At 44.7% G+C, this 19,777-nt stretch overlaps 1 protein-coding gene across 1 annotated transcript in view; it reads right to left on the reverse strand.

Moving 5' to 3' along the window:
* VIPR2 (vasoactive intestinal peptide receptor 2) overlaps nt 1-19,777 on the reverse strand; it is a 110,085-nt gene that overhangs the window by 28,511 nt on the left and 61,797 nt on the right. The window contains exon 4 of the mRNA XM_006024984.3: nt 2,710-2,807. Coding sequence (XP_006025046.1) covers nt 2,710-2,807 — 98 coding nt within the window. The remainder of the gene's footprint in view (nt 1-2,709; nt 2,808-19,777) is intronic.

The raw sequence follows: 19,777 nt of genomic DNA on the forward strand, positions 1-19,777 counted from the left end.
TTAGTGATATATGTCTAACTTTTGGGGTGGATAGTGTATGTGCTTGAATTGGTGGTAGGTATGCATGTGTCTAGGCTGGTTTGGATGTGTATGTGCCTGAGCTGGTAGTGTGCGTATGTATGCACCTAATTGATTTGTGTGTTTGTATATGTGCAATTGTGTCACATTCTCCTGTCTAACAGTACAATATTGAGATCCTTAGAATTGGCCTGACCCCACAGGGCAACAGTCTAACTAACGCTAATCCCTTTTAATGGTTTCATTTGGCAAAGTTATTCTTCACTCCTGCTCCTAAATGCTGTTACACTGATCTTTGGTTAAAGATGGATAAATTTCAGAGGTAAACGAATGAAGCACCTTTGATTCTTTCAAGACAAAAAATATATGTTTTGATACAAGGTGTTGTGATCTGAAGGAGGTGAAATGGAACCTTTCATAAACCCATTCACTCTCCACTAGCCAAATTCTGAACTTTGTTGTATCACTGACAAGTACGGATGCATTTCCAAAACCCAGTAGTTTACAAACACACACACAACCTCATTATGTACGCCACCCCTTTACTTCAATACTACATGAATGAAAAGCATAAACACATGCACAGGGTACATACAGATGTTACCTTTAGATTGATCTAACCAGGGTTAGGTCTATCTAAATGCCCAGTTGTACAGGTGTGCAGAGAGGTTAAATCATGCCCAAAATGGCATGCCCTATCTAAGTTAGTGCACCTGACCAGGTGCACTACTTAGACAGAGATTGGGTTAACCCAATCTAAAAAAGGGTTAATCTGATCTCACAAATGCCTGTACACATACACAGCATAGCTCTGGCCTGGGAAAGTCCAGCCTGAAGCTGCACTATTCCCTTCCCCACCGCAACCCTGACTGGTTTTTAGATCCCAACCCCCCCAACCAGCCAACCTCCCTTCTGCACTCTGGACCCACCAGCCCCTTCCGCACCAGCGTCCCCTGCCACCCTGATCCCACCTACCCTTCCCCCACCCTAAATTAGTTACACTGCTTTCCCTAGCATGGATCTCAGGAGTAGTGAATGGCTGCTTGTGTCGCTCTTGGTCTATGATCCCGCAGCTTAAAGCAAGCCACATGAATGTAGAAAGGGTGTGGTGAATGGCTGTACACACCCACAATTTGTGCTCATTTCCATTGCTAATGACTCAGTAGATCTCCTCAGTGAATGGTTCTTTGTTACTTGTTTGGACGGCAATCTGTGACTTTTAACTTTCTTTAACCTTCCTTATCCCAGGAAAAGTTATTCGGAAATTGTGACAAAATTGCACTGATTCCTCTAATGCTCTTGACTCCTCTTCAGTCTGGCTTAAGCATAAAGGTAGTTTTATTTTCATCAGTTGACTTCTAGTGAATGGCAAAGGTCAGGTATCTATGTTAGATTCTTTTATGTATGGAATCGTTAGTAGTGCTAACCACAAAGTAGTGTTGAATTGCCTACAGTGTAGTGTTGAATTAGCTGAGATATAGGACATTTCTCCTGAATTGACCTACTCATTCTTTCTAGAGAGATCCCAAAAAATAATGCTGCGGGATTTTTCATCTGCTCTGAGTATGGGACTGTGAAAAGTTCTCTTTCATTACTCCTGTTCTGTAAGTACATAAGTGGCCCTTGGAATGAAAGGGCTCAGGCCCTGACACTATCACTCAGAGAACATACAGCCAGAACCATGCCTTTGGGCCCCGTGCTTTGGGAGGGCCCTGTGGACAGTGCCATACAGGCTGCATCGACAGCGCCATTGGCATGTGCTGAGGGCGCCACGCGCCGCTGACTTTGCTCTCCAGCTGCTCACCACTGGCCACCCCTCCCCCGCTCCATGCTGTGGCCACTCACCACCCAACACACTTCCCACACAAGCCCCGCACAGGCTGATATGCCCCAGATCCTACACACCCTTAGAGTCAGCCCTACATACGGCTTTATAACATGCTTTTGCAGTTATATAAATGAAACTGGATGATGTATATTTTTACTTTCTCACCACCCACTGGTTGTTGGGACTTAGATGAAAAAGGGGAAGTTGGCTGAGGTGCAGGATAGAGAACATAAAGGTAATAAGGGCAGGGAGATAGATGCTAATAAAACTCCTGCTTGTGGTGTGACTGAAAGAAACACTATATATTTTTCTGACAGTACAGCCCTGACCTTTTCAAAATATATGAGTCTCCAATTACTCCAAAAATCTTGGGTAGTACCATTAGCTAGAAGTACCTTTTTCCCAATCTCTGTTTTAATAGAGTGTTAAATGATAGCATTTTTCTTCAGTATCTCACCAGAGTCATGCAATTTTCAGCTCCCAGGTAAGTTTAAGAAATAACACTTTTTGGGATCACCCAGAAGCTTCAGACGCTCATTACTGTCCACTTGGTTTGCATTAACAAGCTTCCATCTTTTTCAGTTGTAATTCAAGGTGTTGATTTTGATCAATGAAACTCTACATCACATGGACACTGGCTAATCTTTTTTTATAGAAGTGTTACTGTACATGAATTCATAAAGTGATTCAGGATCCCTCTAGTATGATTATCATTAACAGAAAAATCAAATTATCATTGTATTATTATTTTTCACTATTTTTTAAGAATTAAAAAATAAAGAGCTATAGGATCATAGAAGAGACAAGAATTTTAAAATATTTTCCTATTTTACCACTTAATTTTGTTTATGTAAAGTACTTACCTGAACACACAAAGAATTATACTCCCTGTTGTAAGAGCAATCAGAGATGCACTATGACCAAGGGTATAAATTGCTTTCACGAGAATATAGAAATGAACCTGTGAAAAAAGATATGGAAAAATCACAAGTTATAAAGAGGCTGCTGGCATATATTACAAACACATATGTATACAAAGGCCATCCTAGTGACTTGGTTAGAAACATATTGATAAAATGTAGTAAATTATATAACCTAATTTAGTTTGTGTGACAATTTTCACCATTTAAAGCATTCTAAAGCTGTCACTTCATACACGTGGGCAACTTAAAACACTTTCAAAATGGCGAAGTCACCTTAATTAAACCCCATTATATGTGTTTTAAATATAAGGCGAACTGCAGTAGTGTGTCTCAGCCTACCTAGTTCACCTTTATTACACATACAGGCAACCCCTGCTTAGCACTCTTAATTGGTTCGTGAAAAACTGAGTGTTAAGTAAAATGAGTCTTAAGCAAAACTGAAAGTATTTGATGACCCAAGATGGCAACCGCAAGCGTTATCACGAAACTCACTGAGCACTTAGTGAAATCAAGTATCAATTTAAAATGAGCGTTATAGAGAAATAGTGCTAAGCAAAACAGCGTTAAGTGGGGATTGCCTGTATATTTAACTGGTGTTTTTCAAAAAGGTAATTAGCTGCTTTGTGCAGTGCCCAGTGTGCCCTGCCTCCTACTCTACAGAACTACAGCCAGGCATAAAACTTGCACCAACCCGTGGAATGTCTAGGGCACTATACTTAAAAGTACTTTAAGTACAGTGCAAACAGTGCCTTTGGAAATGCCTGCCCTACATGTGTATAGGGACTCATTATGATTATACCTTTGCTAAAACACTGACCAAATGTTTTGTCTAGGAAGGACAATTGATTGGAAGCCAGATGGAAATAAGAATCCTACCTTTTAAAGAACCAAATCCTCCTTGGAGTGCTCATTTCTACCTGATTTACACCTTGTAAGGACCACTGAGTACCTGGCTGTCAGGTTCTCAAGGATGCAAAAAGAAAGCAGGGCTGTGTGAAGCTTTGGTTTGCAATTTGATTCAGAGACAATTCGGCCCAATTCGGAGGCCGAATCTCCAAATCCGAATCAAATCACTAGAAGCTTAAAACTTTCTGAATCGACTCGGAGCCTCCAAATCAATTCAGAAAAGATTTGGAAGAGATTCGGCAATTCAGAAGGTGGTCTTTATGGGGAAACAGAAACTTACAAGGGGAGGGGGGAAGGACTGACATCTCTAGCTGGCCAATTGATTGTGATTTCTCCCTGACTGCTATTCCAATCACAGTGTCTGGGGGGAGGGACATAGAAACAGCATAAAAGCCTCTGTACGTAGGCTTTTCTGTCCCTTTCCTGAGCTGTTTCTGCCTGAGTAACAGCGTCTCAAAGGTATTGTGGCTACTGGCCTGGTTTCCTAGTCAGTGGCCTGCTACTTTTTGCTGTTAGAAAGGATTGGATAGGATATCGCTTATCTTAGCATCTCCCTACTTTACTATTTATCCAATTCATTTCTTTCAATTTATATTTGTTCTCTTTTTTTATATTTGTTCTCTTTTTTTTTGCAATACTTTTAAAAAAGAAAGCTCAGTGTTTTCCCTGGCAGTGTGATACATCACAGTGCAGGGAAGCACACATTACACACACTCACACATCATAGAAGAAGTCAGATATTTATAGAAGAAGAAGAGATTCAGAATCAGATTATATATAGTTATTAGTTATTAATATTGTTATAGTTTGTTTACATACAGACTAAAGGCAACACAGAAGTCAGACAGAGATTCACATTGAGATTAACACACACAACACAAAACTCAGAGTTCTAGTAGAAGGAGATATATTATTTTAGGTACACATTACAACACAGAAGAAGAACAAGTAGTACAGTAATAGTCACACATTCATATTAATAGCACATCACAAAAGAAGAAACCATATATAGTTATTAATAACCAAAGCAGAGTCCAGTGCACACACCACAGAGGAAATAAAACACACAACACAAAAGGAGTCGCACTTCACATTCATAATTTATAGGAAATAAATACATCACAGCACAGAAGATGACAGACAGCACACATTTTTACATAGTTCTTAATAATCATTAATCAATCAAACAATCAATCAAAGAAGAGTCCAGGGCATGCAACACAGAGGAAAGAAAACACACAACATAAAAGGAGTCATAACAGGAAAGATTAATATGGAGCATGCTGGAGAAGCAGGTACCAGACCTTCTGGCAGGGGAGGGAGAGCTAGAGCTGCAAGTTCCCTGCCCCTCAAACGTAGACGCATCCTCTTCCCAAGCAGCCATGAGGCTTCTGCTGCCAGGGGAAGCAAGGAGGTGGGAGCAGTACCTGTACCTGACGTTCCTGCACCTGCACCACCTCCCCTAACTCCAGCAATAGGCACCGTCTCACCCACACCAATGCCAGCTCCCAGGTGTGAGCTTCCCATTGCCAGAGGAGGAGCTGGAGCTGGAACCAGGGGACCTGAATGCCCTGGCTCAAGCAATTCTGGGGACCAAGGGGGAATCAGAGTTTGTGCTCCATACCCCTCAATGTTCTCCTAGACCCAGGTCTCCTTATCTAGAAAGCAGGACCTCGGAGGAGGTTCAGGTTGCAGAGGCTCAGGCAAGTGGCTCAGCTGAGGCAGCTCCTTCTGCTGTCGTGCCTCAGCCTGTTGAGGAGGGGATAAGAAAGCACCCCCACCCTCAACCCAGAAGCAGGTGAGTAGCGTAATGTGGGAGCATTTTGAGCTGGCAGATGATCCCAAGTTTGCTCTAGTATGCCGAAGGCCAGTACTGCTGAAGGCAGATCAGCCAAGGCAAGGAGGTGAAACACTTTACCACCACAGCGATGCTGCTGTATCTGAGGAGGCAGCACCCCCTTGCCCTTCTTTCTGCTCAGCCTGGCACCAGTGCGAGCATGCCCAAAGGGAAGTTCCCCGCTTTCTCCAAAGCCCCTGTCCCCCCAAAGCAGAGGCAGGCCACCATGGAACAGTGGGAGAAAGCTGCAGACAGAGGGGGTGAATTCCCAAGGTGAGCAAGATCACCCAGACCATTGAGGAGATGTTTGCTTTGGACAGCCAGCTCTTCTCCCTAGTTCAGTGGCCAGGGTACAGGTGGCTCATGGTGCTTGTGGTCTCATCTTACCAAGTGCCCACATGCACCACCTTTAGCAGGATGGTGGTGCCCTCCCTGTATGAGGCATGAAGGGAGTACTTGAGGGAGGAGCTGCGCAAGGCAGGGCCACAGGTAGCCTTGCACTTTACCTCTGACATCTGGAGCAGCCGGGGTGGTGATCATGCCTACCTCTCCCTCACATGGCACTGCTGAGATCAGTCAGGCCATCGGTGGGTTCTCCTCCAAGCCGAGGTGCTGAATGAGTCCCACGCGGCAAGGGAGATCATGGTAGCCAAGAACTGCATGGTACAGGGATGGCTTGTTTGGCAGGCTGAGCTCACCCACAGGTTCACGGTCACTGACAACTGGGCCAATATGGTCAAGGCTGTCTGTGATGCCAACTTTGCTGGCATCTGCTGTGTGGCACACAGGATGCACCTGATAGTCACAGACACCTTGGAGGGTGACAGGGCTGCTGGTGATGGTGCCGCCACCACTAGCACTATGAGCCAACTGATTTCAAAATGCAGAAAGGTGTCGGGCTACTTCCATCGCAGCATCAAGGGGGGAAGATGCTGTGGGAGAAACTGGCAGAGCTGAGCATCCCACAGCACAAAATCATGCAGGATGTGGAGACTCTGTGGAACTCCACATACCTGATGCTCGAAAGGCTGGTGGAGCAACAGAAGCCCATCCATGAGATGGCCTTGTTTGGGGAGATAGGGATCAGTGGGCCCCTGAACAGAGCTGAGTGGGGTACCATCTCCCAGATCCTGGTGGTCCTCAAGCCCTTCCTCAAGGTGACTGAGACCCTCAGCACTGGTGATGCTCTCCTTAGCCAGGTGATCCCCCTAGTAAGGGAACTAGAGAACCAAAGGGAGAAGTTCCAGGGGATCGATGTTCCTGGCTAGGGCAGGCTGCTGTCACCAGATGTGCAGGCACTGGTGAGGCAGCTGAAGGAGGGCATCAGGAGATGGCTGGATCCCTTGCGGTCTAGTACAGTCCACATGCTGGCAGGCATGTGCAACCCGAGAGTGAAGGGGAGCATGTGCACTGGCAGCACCAAAACCCTCAATCACTGGATGCAGGTGCTAGTCAACAAAGTCAGGGAGGCAGAAGGGAAGAGGCAAAGGGATGTGGAGGAAGGGGATCCACTTTCCTGTGCCAGCACTCCCAGCACCAGCACCAGCCAGTCTCCTCCACACTAGCCACTGCCAATGTAGGCCAAGTGCCAATGTGGGCCAAGGCCATGGTTTCAATGCTGGGGTCCAAACGCACCAGACCCCACCCTTGGGCAGGTAGCGCCAAGGCTTCGGTGGCTACCTGTCTTGCTGAGGAAGTGGAGCCACTGGACTGTAACCTCTTGGCCTACTGGGCAAGCCGGAGCCAGATGTGGCAAGATCTGGCCACAGTTGCCCGGCAACACCTGTCCTGTCCACCAACCAGTGTTTCAAGCAAGAGGGTGGTCAGCATTGCTGGGGACGTTGTCACACCCCACTGAACCTGCTTGGATCCTAGTTTGGTGGAGCAGCTGGCGTTCTTGAAAGTGAACCTCCCACTGCTGGGGTTCCCCAAGCTCCACCTGCAGATAGACTGCGTGCCACCCTCCTCACTCTGTCTGCACCTATTTTCTTTTTTCATTTTTTAAAAAACAGTTAATGCCCCACTCTTAGCTGGAGGAGGCACTCACTGCATCACCAGCCAGCAGGGGAAGAACATGTCCCTGCTGAGCTCGCTCCCCTGCCAGGATGAATTTGGAGGTATGGCCTGGGGCTATGGGGAAGGAGGAGGCCCCAGGTCCTGGGCATGACCACTAAAACTGCACTCTGCCCACGTAGGGAGGCCTGGTGGGACTGCTGGCAGTGCAGGAGCTCCATAAATGCCAAGACCAACAATCCCCTGGTGAAAGGTGGGTAGGAGCCTCCATACCCTCCAGCTAACGCACACACCCATGCACACAGTCCTGGCTGGGAAAAGCCCAGCCCTGTCACATCTTTGACAGGCCTAACACTTGCTGGTTACAGTGCAGTTTTGAGGCTCCAGGTGAGCTCAGCTTAGCTGCCTGGGATACCAGCTTTTGCATTGAAAAACCCTTTGTCAGGCTGAGGAAGCACCTGCAGTTGGTGTGTCTCCTGGTCCTGGATGGTCGGAATAGTAAAGAAGCCAGAGGCTGGCCTGGCACGCAATGCAGGCAAGAAAGCCAGTCAGTGAAAATGGAAATGGAGACATCAGGGGTTGAGGGACAGGCTGGGGTGGAAGTGGGAGGGGGATGTAGCAGCGTAGGTAAAAGTGCAGAGGTACCTGGGGGGTCAGATGTCTGGCAGGTCACAGTGTGCCAAAATTCCACCGTCTAATCTATACTGAGTCCGTGAGTTTTTGTACCTAGGAGGCTGATGAAGTGAAATTCATAGGCCCGGCTGTGAAAATTGGTTTGTAAATTGATCCCTTTCAGGATCAGGCCGGAGAGACTGGAGGCAGAGTGGTTTTTTGGTGAGGAATGTGCCCCCACAGGTAGTTGGGTATTGTTGTCTGTGATAGTTTCTGGTGTGCAGTTTGTGGGGGTACTGGAGATAGTTGGCAGGTTTTGTGTTTTGAGCTGTAGGAAGCTGGCTTCAGTTCTGGTGATGAGGTTAGGTGCTTGTTTGAATTTACAAACCAATTTTCACAGCCGGGCCTATGAATTTCACTTCATCAGCCTCCTAGGTAGTAGGTACAGAAACTCATGGACTCAATATATCAATATACACAGTGGAATTCTGACATTCAGCAACCTGCTGGACATCTGACTCCCCAGGCACCTTTGCAATTTTACCTGTGCTGCTACATTGCCCTTCCCCACCCTCCCCACCCCAGCCTGTCCCTCACCCCCTGACGCCTCCATTTCCATTTTCACTGACTGGCTTTCTTGCCTGCATTGCAAGCCAGGCCAGCCTCTGGCTTCTTTACTATTCCTTTCATCCAGGACCAGCAGACACTCCAACTACAGGTGCTTCCTCATCCTGACAAAGGGTTTTTTAACCCCAAAGCTTGCTAAAATATCTCTCTCTACTTATATAGTTGCCCCACTAAAAAGACACCATATTGTCTTACCTGCTGTCATTTACAGTGGTGGACTGGAATGAAGCTGTAGGGGAGGAGGAGGCCTCACTGAGGCACACTGCCATGTTGTACAGAGGCCCCAGCACTCAGAAAGGTGCACCTGAACACACACACACACACACACACACACACAGTCGCACCAGGAGGGCGCACCTAACAGACATGCACTAGGTGCTCCTACTTGAGAGGAAAGAAGGGCCTGACAGTTTAGTGTGGCTGCCTGAGATGCTTCTGGTGCTACTGGTGCTGACTACTGAGTCACTAAGTTATTTTTACCTGATGCCGTTTACAGTGGTGGGCGCACCTGAACACACACACAGTGTCACCGACCCATGTTACAAGTTTTGCCTGCCTGCAGCCAGAGGTGCAGGGCCCCAGAACCTAGACTCCCCCTGCACCTATCTGTTTGACAGCTGGCAGACTTCATGGCTGCAGGAGAGCCTAGCAGGCCAGCAGTTTTCACCCCCCTGTGCCTTAACACACAGTGTCACCTATGTCATGAGCTTTGCTTGTCAGCAGTTTGAGGTGCAGTTTCCCAGAAACCCCTGCACCTATCTCAAAACTTGGCAGGCTTTGTGGCCTCAGCAGGGGCTACCATCCCTGCAGTTTTCACCCTGCTGTGGCTTAACACACACATGTGACATGAGTTTTGCTAGTCAGCAGCTTGAGATGCAGTTTCCCAGAAACCTCTGCACCTTTCACCTTGAAACTTGGCAGGCTACCTGCCCTCAGCAGAGGCTACCATTCCTGCAAGTTACATCTGCATCAGTCACAAAACAACAAAGTTATAGATATTTCATTGACTCCCCATTATACTCTATGGTCGAATCTCTGAATCGACACTGAATCTTCCGAAGTCGATTTGGCCAAATCAAATCGGAAAAGCGATCCAAATCTCTGAATCAAATCGCTGGCATCCGAATCGGCCGAATTTGAATTGAATAGTTCCCTATTTGCACAGGCCTAAAAGAAAGACATTTCTTGAACTGTCCAGCCTTGCCAAGAAACATATTTTTCTATATAAAACTAACCGTGAAATATTTACTTTGGGAACAGACCTATGCTATGAAAATCTTCTGCCAATGTGTGTTGTGGCCCCAGATGAAAAGTGATAAAGAAAGGCTTACTGAGAAAATGTGTACCTTGCTCTTCTCTTGTACTTCTTCCTTTATATTAAGATTGAGTGGCAGTGCTGAACTTGGCAGGGTTCAGTTAGTAACTGGCCATTATGGCCATTTATGAATCAAGTCCTTTTTCCAAGAAACCCTCATTAAAATATGTCAAATCCAGGCGTGAATGTAGAGAGGGTGCAGTGGTACTGCCCTACCCCCTTATAGCCATGCTGCCAGAGAAGCAGCCAGGGATTTAAGTTTGAAAGCATGTATGCTCAAAGGCACATCCCTTTGCCTCTCCCTCTTTCTCCCTCCCTCACCTCCCTCCCCTGACTACCACTGGGACAGCACCTGGGAGGAAGGGGAGGTCCTGTCCCATCCAGCTGGGCTGCAGTCAGCCCAGGAGCACAACAATGGCAGCATCAGGCAGGTAGAAAGGTGTTGGGAGGGGGAATATGCCTACTGGCCACTGTTGCTGCTACCCAATCCCCAGTGACTGCAGCTCAGCTGCAACAGGCAGGAACTTGTCTCATTCCCAGAACAGCACCTGACAGTGGCAGGCAGGGGAGGTTGGAGAATGGGAGGGGAACGGATGGAGAGGACAGGATTGGGGAAGGGAGCAGGGGAATACTTACCTGCCTTGCAACAAGTTCTTGGCTGCTGCTCCTGCAGTGCCATCTGCCTGCTACAGTGTGGGAGAGGAGGCTGGAAGCAGGGAGTGCAGCCACCCCTGCAGCACCAGTCCCTGCAACCACACCTGCTTTTAGCAAAATCCTGGATCCATTTATGGTCAAATCCATTGTGCAAGGGTTTGGCACTGCTTTAAACAGTTAATTGAAAAAAAACCAAACCTATGTGGAACATTACTTTGTAATAATCCTTTACACTGCCTGACCACTGTCTGCGCAGTTCTTTTTGGAATGCTGAATAGCGTTTTCCAGTATGGCTGTTCGACACACCAATCCTTGAGAAGCGGACATCACAAGGGAACTGAATCCAGGACCGTGGAATTAAATAACTGGTCTCTGTTAACTTAAAAGTTCTTAAACTTCTATATTCTCAAGCCACTGGAAAAGAACAAAGAACTATAGTGTACCAGGTATATTAGGAAAAGACTTCCACAATTTCTGCTCCAAAGGCTTGATTCAGTAGTGTCCCTCTATTCACTAATGGATTCAAGAAAGAACCTATGTTTAGACACAATTTTGAGTTGTATTGCAGAAGTACTGTAAGCAAAACATGAGAGGTGACAGCACAGTTCAATTTGATCCCAGATAGGATTTAACTGGAGTATGATGTCCAGTTTGGGATAATACACTTTAAAAAGGATGTTGATAGCGGGTCTGAATGTAGGTGATTAAGATGATAGAGGGCTAGAAAGTAAGTTGTATGACAAAAGGTTGACGGAACTCAGTCCCTTGACTTTGACAGAAAAGAAGATTAAGGGGGAACATAACGGCATTTCCAAATATTTGAAAGAATACCATACAGAAAATGGAGAAACATAGTTCTCCTTTGCCACAGAGCATGGGGCATGTGACAGTGGGTTTAAATTGCAGCAAAGCAGCTTTAAATTAAAGCTCAGGAAAAAAAATATTTCCTCCCTCTAATGTGAAATATTTCACAAAGCGCCATGAGTTAGACCCTTCCCTCCAATTCAGCAGACATTCACCTGTTGGGTTGGAGGGGAATGGAGTCTGCCTGCACCAGCCCTGGCCAGCAGGTAGGGGCACTGCAGAACCGCCTTTCTCCCCAGGTTCCCCCCTAGCTCTGGGGCTGTCAGTGAGGGAAGGTGGGGTAGGGAGAAGGAGCAACATGGAGTTGCTGGCTGTGGTTGGCCTGGCTGGAGCTGGGGGGGAGGGGCATGAAGTGGACCCAGTCTGGCTCCCCTCAATACTCCAGCCAGGGCAGCTGGCGGGAGGGATGAGGCAAGGGGGTTCTGCCTTCACCCTGACCCTCCCCAACTCCAGCCTGGTCATTGGTCATGCCTAGCCATTCACTCCATGCTGCTCCCTCCTCCTCTCCCTCCCTAACTGACAGCCCCCAAAGTGTGAAAAATTAAACCTGGAGGGAACACAAGTTCCCCAAGGTGCCTTGCTTTAGAGTGCCCTCATCTAATACCTCATTTGAGGAAGGTTAATTTTTCATTCGATTGGCCATTTTAAAAATGCTCTGCAACTATGCACACGTGTCATGTCATGACTGTAGAGCACTTTCAAAAGCCTGATCACATGAAAAATGTAATGTGTAAGTGCCTTAAGAGCAATAAAACATAAAATAAGCTGCCTAAGGGAGCTGTGGAATCTCCTTCACTGAGGTTTTTCAAGAAGAGAAAGATATGTATTTACCTGGGGTAATTTAAGAATAGCATATATTGCAGCTATGTGGGGCTCAGACTAGATGTCCCTTGAGGTCTCCTTCAACCTTATTACTCAGTATTTTTTTAATCATTTAAAAAAACAATATCTTTTGTTCATGTAAATCAGCCATCTCCATTGCCACACCAATTTACATGAGTTGAGAATCATATACTTCAAAATAAAAGCTGACATTTGTACATGTCTTACATGTCCAACCTTCTATCTGTACAAGATTTTTCTTCTTTTGGATTTCATAGATTTCATTGATTTCTAGTCAGAAGGGACCTGGTAGATCATCGGGTCCGACCCCCTGCTCCAGGCAGGAAAGAGCACTGGGGTGCTCTTTAGTGCACTATTCAGCTGGCGTTAGATAATCCGAGCCAGATGCCTATCTAATCTCCTCTTGAACATCTCCAGGGTAGGGGAAAGAACCACCCCCCTTGGAAGCCCATTCCATATTTTGGCAACCCTTACCATAAATAATTTCTTCCTTATGTCCAATCTAAATCTGTTCTCCTTCAGTTTGTGGCCATTATTTCTGGTAACCCCGAGGGGCGCCCTGGTAAACAGTGTTCCCTATGGCCCCCCTGATGAGTTTGTAGGCAGCCACAAGATCACCTCTCAGCCTTCTCTTGTGGAAGCTGAAGAGATTCAGATTCCTCAGTCTGTCTTCATGGAGTCTTAACTGCAGGCCCTCAACCACACAAGTAGCCCTCCTCTGAACCCTCTCAAGGATATCCACATCCCTCTTGAAGTGCGGTGCCCAAAACTGGATGCAGTACTCCATCTGCAGCCTCACCAATGCCTCATAGAGGGGAATTACCACTTCCCTATACCTGCTCGTGATAATCCTGCTGATGCAAGAAAGAGCATGGTTAGCCTTGATTATTACTTCGTCACACTGGTGACTCTTGTTCATTTTTGCATCAAATAGGACTCCGAGATCTCTTTCTACTGTTGCGGTACTCAGAATAGTACCCCCCCAGTCTATAGGTGTGTTGCAGGTTCTTTCTCCCCAGGTGCAACACCTTGCATTTATCCTTGTTGAATTGCATCCTATTCTGATCTACCCACTTCCCCAGTCTGTCCAAATCTGTCTGAATTCACTTCCTGCCCTCCAGTGTGTTTACTATGCCCCATAATTTAGTGTCATCTGCAAATTTGGACAATCAACCCCTTCATCCAAATCGCTGATGAAGATATTAAACAACTGATCCAAGGACAGAGCCTTGGGGGACACCACTACCTACATCCCTCCAGGGAGAAACTGCCCCATCCACCACCACTCTCTGGATGCATCCCATAAGTCAGTTTTTCACCCACCTTACTGTAAAAAAATCTACAACACAGCTACTCAGTTTGCTCATAAGGATTGAGTGCGACACTGTGTCAAAATCCTTTTTAAAATCCAGGTAAATAACATCTATTTCCTCCCCTGCATCTAAGCAGTTTGTGACCTGGTCATAAAAAGAAACCAGGTTAGTCAGGCAGGATCTGCCTGCTATAAACCCATGCTGGTTGCCCCTTACCATTGTGTTACCCGCTGGGCCCCTGCAACAGTGATCCTTTATGATTTTTTCTAAGGTCTTGCCGAAAATGTGATCCTTTATGATTTTTTCTAAGGTCTTGCCGAGAATAGAGGTGAGGCTAAATGGCTTATAATTACCCGGGTCCTCCTTCCTCCCCTTCTTGAAAATAGGGACCACATTGGCCCTTTTCCAGTCCTCTGGGACTTGTCCCAAGTGCCATGAGCACTCAAACAGCTGCGCCAGTGGTTCTGCTATGTCATTGGCTAACTCCTTTAGTACCCTTGGGTAAAGATCATTGGGGCCCGCCAACTTAAATACGTCCAACCCTTCCAAGTGCCCCTTCACTAGGTCAGTGCTAACCATTGGTAGATTGGTATTACTCTCACTCCAGACTAAAGACTCATTGGGAGGTGCATCTGTATCCGTGTCCAGGAAAACAGAAGCAAAGAAATTATTTAAGATCTCTGCTTTTTCCATCCTATCAGTTACGAGTTGCCCTAGTCCATTCTGTAGTGGCCCTGTGTTACCCTGTGCCTTCTTCGTGCTCCCTATGTACTTAAAGAAGGACTTCTTGTTATCCTTAATCTTTGTTGCCAACTTGCGTTCTGTATCTGCTTTGTATCTGACCAGTTATACAGAACTATAATGACTTAAAGCTGATGTAGTAGGAAAAATATGCATTTCCCCAATATTTTGAAACTATAAGAACAGAGGTGAAGAAGTCAAAAACTTACAGTGGTTAAAATGATGCAGAAAAAACAGCATAAAAGGAGGTGATTTTACTGACCCTGGTTTATGTCAAAACGTGTAGAATAATGCTTGATCCATGTAGCAGGCACAGAATACATTTGAGCAAGACTAAGGTAAATGTTAAGTGAAATGAAGCATCTCTCAAATGCACTATAATAAATGCACTTAAATTGAAAAATTAAGAAAAAAACAATTGCCTAGGTTTTATAATTAGCTCTAAAGTGGATTTCTGGCATAAAAAAAAAAGGTACCAGACCCTGTTATCATCTGTTTAAGTGAACATTTGCTAGTTTTCAGAACACAGCCCAAGTCTAAACACACTACTCCAGTAGTGCTAAATCTCTAGCCTGGAGGCCAGGTCTGGCTGGCTGAACCATGTTGTCCAGCTGGCAGGGCTCCCCATGGGTCCAGAAAGTTAGTGATGGGGAGCAGTGGCAGTGTTAATTGCCATTCCTCTTCTGCTGACACTGTCCTATATGTGCTACAGTGTGTGTGAATGGATCCAAGTGCACAGGGTCAGGCTGACACGCAGCCAGATCCAGACCTGTAAGCAACCTGATCTGGCACATGGGGTCAGGTACCTGGACTGATCTCACGCCACTTATCTGGCCTGCACTCCAGTAAATGACATCATTTTCTCAAGAAACCACAAGGAAAATAGATTTCTACTTCCATCTTTTGTAATGGGGATCTGAAGGAAGTAGACTATTTTGACATTTTTAACAGAACTCTGGATATTTTACATTTTAGTACAGAAATGATTATTTTTTTTAACTAGCCCTAAATACTGGGAAGCAATGGAGAACACACCAATATGAACAAATACAGGTCCTGATGGAACAGGCATAGCCTTAGGAAGAGTGGCCAGGTAAGACTGAGGGACACAGTAACATATTTTAAAAAAATAATAAACCCCTTAGCTGGCTACAAAATGCATAAAAAACATTGTGGGGTTAAAAATATCAAACAAAATGATTTGATCTTTTTACCTGATTTTTGCTGTTTCATTTAGGGAAAGGAAGGAAGGAAATGAGTTGAGAAATGAGTTGTTGCCCTCTCAAGACATGGGAAGCTTGACATTAAATATTTCACTTGAAATAAACTGCTAAAATAGAAGGCAAAAACTCAGACAGGAATAGGAAACCTTGATATGACATGGATATTTCTGAATGAAACAAATCAAGTAGCTGTGTCCATTTTACAGCTGGTGGGGGCACTGGTGCTTCAGGGGGAGGGGGCTGGAGCGGTCCCAGGCAGCACACAGTCCACTGCTTCGCTTCGCGGCTGTGGGGGCAGCAACTCCTCAGAGGAGTTTTAGTTTGCTGCGCCCCAAGTCATTTAAGGCACATTATGTCACTGAATTTCCTACAGTGGCTGGAATTAGTGTGCAATATGCCACTGAGGCATGCAAACACTGACACCATTAAAGCAGTGCAAAAGCATTTAGCCCGCTTTAAAGTGTCATGCACACACGCCCCTTGTTTCCTCTACACACAGCCTATGGTTTTTAGGTCTGATCTGGAATGCAACAGAGCTGAGGTGAGAATTTGATGGCTATCTGTTTGAACTGGATTGCTTCTGAATATGCTCTGAAGATGAAAGTTAAGTACCTAGTTGTGTTTATATAGCCAAAACATAGGCATCTAATGCATTTATGTGCCTAAAATAGTTGTGTAGCAGCTGCAGTAAAAACAATCTGAATGACTTTTCATGACTTAGATATCTCAGTGGAATTTAGGAAGAATTAGTCACCTAAATGGATAATTTGGTACTAAATCTAAACTTTTTAAAACCACCTCACCCTTGATGTAGGCAGGTGTCAGTGGAAAAATAAATTGTCCAGACAACAGAATCTTGCTAACTGGAAAACTGAGTGAATGGCCTTTTGCTCTCTTACAGGAAACCTGGAAGATGACATTTTAATAGTAACACTGATTTCCAAGTAGCTGCAAGCTCATCCTATTATTACATGCAAGTTGAGCACAGGCACTGCTTTAGATGTGCATGTGTGACAGAGCAGTGTACTATGTATGTGGTTGGAAGTGGTGGTATTAGTAACCTTATATCAGTCAGCCTTAATATCTCCTCCCAATCTTGGCAGATATTACAGTCTAAACAGGTCCCTGGCACAAGTTAAAGCAACCTTAAGGCAGTACTAATTTTTGTCTACGGACAATGTCACTCAAGAAGCTATTCCATAAGGAAGGCTCCCTATGGTTCACTGTCCTCTGGCTCTGTACTATAGCTCTTGACATGCTGACAGGCATCTGTCCTTTTAAAAAATGTAGAAGTGTTGGCACAAACTCTAGAGAAAATGTAAGTTTCTTTTGGGCTGCCAAGGAGCTAAAAAGATGACAAAGGAAGGACCTAAAGTTTGGCCCATTTTCTAAACTAGGCCAAAGAGTAAGCCCTATGTCTGCATGATTCAAAACAAGAACTGTGGGTGTCCTGTACTCTGGGTGCAGAATAGCAATGTAATGATGTACTACATTGCTGTACAGAGTGCTATGCCAACATAGTGATCATGTGTGCTTACACGTGATCTCCAGCTACGGCGACATACAGTGAAATCTACCTGTGCACTGTGCACACAATGCAGTAACCACCCATACTACACCATGCTTTAGTGCTTCCAAAAGGAAGTACTAACACACAGCACCATAACAACAGCACCATATGGTGATGTGTAGACATGCACTATATTTCTTGTAAAGTCCTGTAAGCAAAACTAGTACTCCATAAGTGGCTTATTCCAGGAATGCTTTTTTATGGTCCAGAGTATACCTCACTTAGTAAAATCAGTCTTGAGTCATACAAATATTTAAATGAATCAAATAATATTTGGCCTGCATTAAAAACACTAGCAATTTTATTTATGTTATCCTGTTGCTAGGATGATTACCTATCCTACATTTTAAAGAACAATCAAACAATTTCAACAAGGATTAGAAGTGATTTGAACATGGATATTTTCTTTCAAACAAAAAAAAGTAGCTATTCTTAAAAGAAACAGTTTTATAATCTCTGAGAACCCATTAGTCAAGTGCTTGGCTTCTAGCTTAAACTGAGTATAACAATAATTTCTCAAAGTCCTTTATCATTGGTTTAGCAGATTGGTTCCTGAACTGTGGAGGGATGGCTTTCAAATGTTGTAAAAATATAGATATTTTCTTCAAGGTTTGAGTAACTAGGTCAGCTTATATCATATGCACACATGTGCATTATTGTCATGTTCAGCGTTCTGGGTTAAACTCAGTTAAGTTTTAACTCTGTGCCTTTTAGAATTAATGGATTAAATGAACTCTTACTTAACAGTATAATTGTATTTTTGGCCAAAAAATATGAAGAGTATCCCCATTCATTTAACAAAGCAGACCTATTGCTGCACTTTACAGGAAACATATTTTTGGTTAAAATATAAGAAAAACTTATTCTTATTTTAACCAGATATTTATTGGTTAAAATATGAGAAAACTGAATGCAGTAGTGATACAAGATTGGGTCATTCTATTTGTTGCTTGGGATTTAGGCAGAATTTAGACATCTAACCCATGAAAAGCAATCCAGCAGTCCAGTGAAGAAGCCACTTCTCTGAGAGTAGGAGAAACCTGGGCTCTGGTACTTGTTCCCAAACCCCTTAACGAATTTTACATTAGGCAAGTGGCTTTCAAACTTCTTCAAATCACCCTTTCATATCACTTCTTTTGCCATCTTCCTAAAGCTATGCCTGTTCCATCAGGACCTGTACTTGTTCATATCGTGTGTTCACTATTGCTTCCAAATGTTTAGGGCTAGTTAAAAAAAATCATTTCTGTACTACAATGTCCAGAGTTCTGTTAAAAATGTCATGACAGTTTACTTCTTTCAGATCCCCATTATAAAAGATGGAAGTAGAAATCTATTTCCCTTGTGGTTTCTTGAGAAAATGGTGGCATTTATTGGAGTGAAGGCCAGATAAGTGGCGTGAAGTCAGTCCAGGCACCTGAACCCATGCACCAGATCATTTAGCCACTGCAAGCCTGAAAAATCAAAAGGGTGATCCTATTAGGCACATGGGATCCCTACACAATCAAGAGACAAGATTGTGCTTTCCTATGTGAGTTATACCTTGAGAAGGTCATACAGTCACTGCCTACTCCATATACATGGCTCAAGGCAATTATTAGTCCTACAATTTCATAGAAACCACATTCACACAAATTAAAAAAGGATATGTAATTCTGTACACAAATTCAAAACTGTCTTGTACTGTAAATTTTAAAAATATTTTTACTTCTATCACAAGGTTATAAAAACAGGTGGTTATTAAAAACAGAAATAGCTCTAAGGGCTAACTGACCCAGTCATAGGTACAGTACAATTCAGATAGGATGTCAAGATATTACATTCTCAGTGCTGGTAAATCTGGGTATAACACTTGGGTATAGGGTAGCAGAGAATATAATATACTGAAGGTACAAGTGACATAGGAAAGAGAGGATGCCAATTTGGCAGTAGAAGGGTGCGTCTACACAAGACGTGTTAATGTGCGTTAGTCTAAATTAATGAGCATTATGGGCATGCGTCTACACATGCATGCCCTTCATGCACATTAGCTTAGGCTAATCACACTTAAATTTGATACCTGCAAATGCAAGTATCAAATTTAGGTGCGATTAGTTAATGCTCATTTATGCATGTATAGACATGACCTAGCATTAATTTTAGTGCCGGGTATGGCCTGCCACTAGAGGTCTGGCCTAAGCCCAGCTCCAGGGAACATACGGGGGCTGGGGTGCTGGGCACCTGCCCCAGGGCCCTCCCCCTAGGCCCCCCCTGTCATGGCCCCCCATTCTGGGCTTGAAGACCCAAAATATTGTAAATAGTTTTCCCTTTGTATATAGTTTCCGGCTTGTAAGTGGGTTGTTTATTGTTGGTAGGTGGGGAGGGTGGTGGAAGGGCTCTGTTGGTTGAGGGGGCAGGGGGTTCTGTTTGTTGAGGGGGAAGGGGTAGGGATGGGGGATGGGTGTTGTGAGGGTAATAAAGTTTTTTTGTTTCACCTAAATGCATGTCTTGAGC

The sequence above is a fragment of the Alligator sinensis genome, unplaced genomic scaffold (assembly GCF_000455745.1).
Source record: "Alligator sinensis unplaced genomic scaffold, ASM45574v1 scaffold370_1, whole genome shotgun sequence".
Classification (NCBI taxonomy): Eukaryota; Metazoa; Chordata; order Crocodylia; family Alligatoridae; genus Alligator; species Alligator sinensis.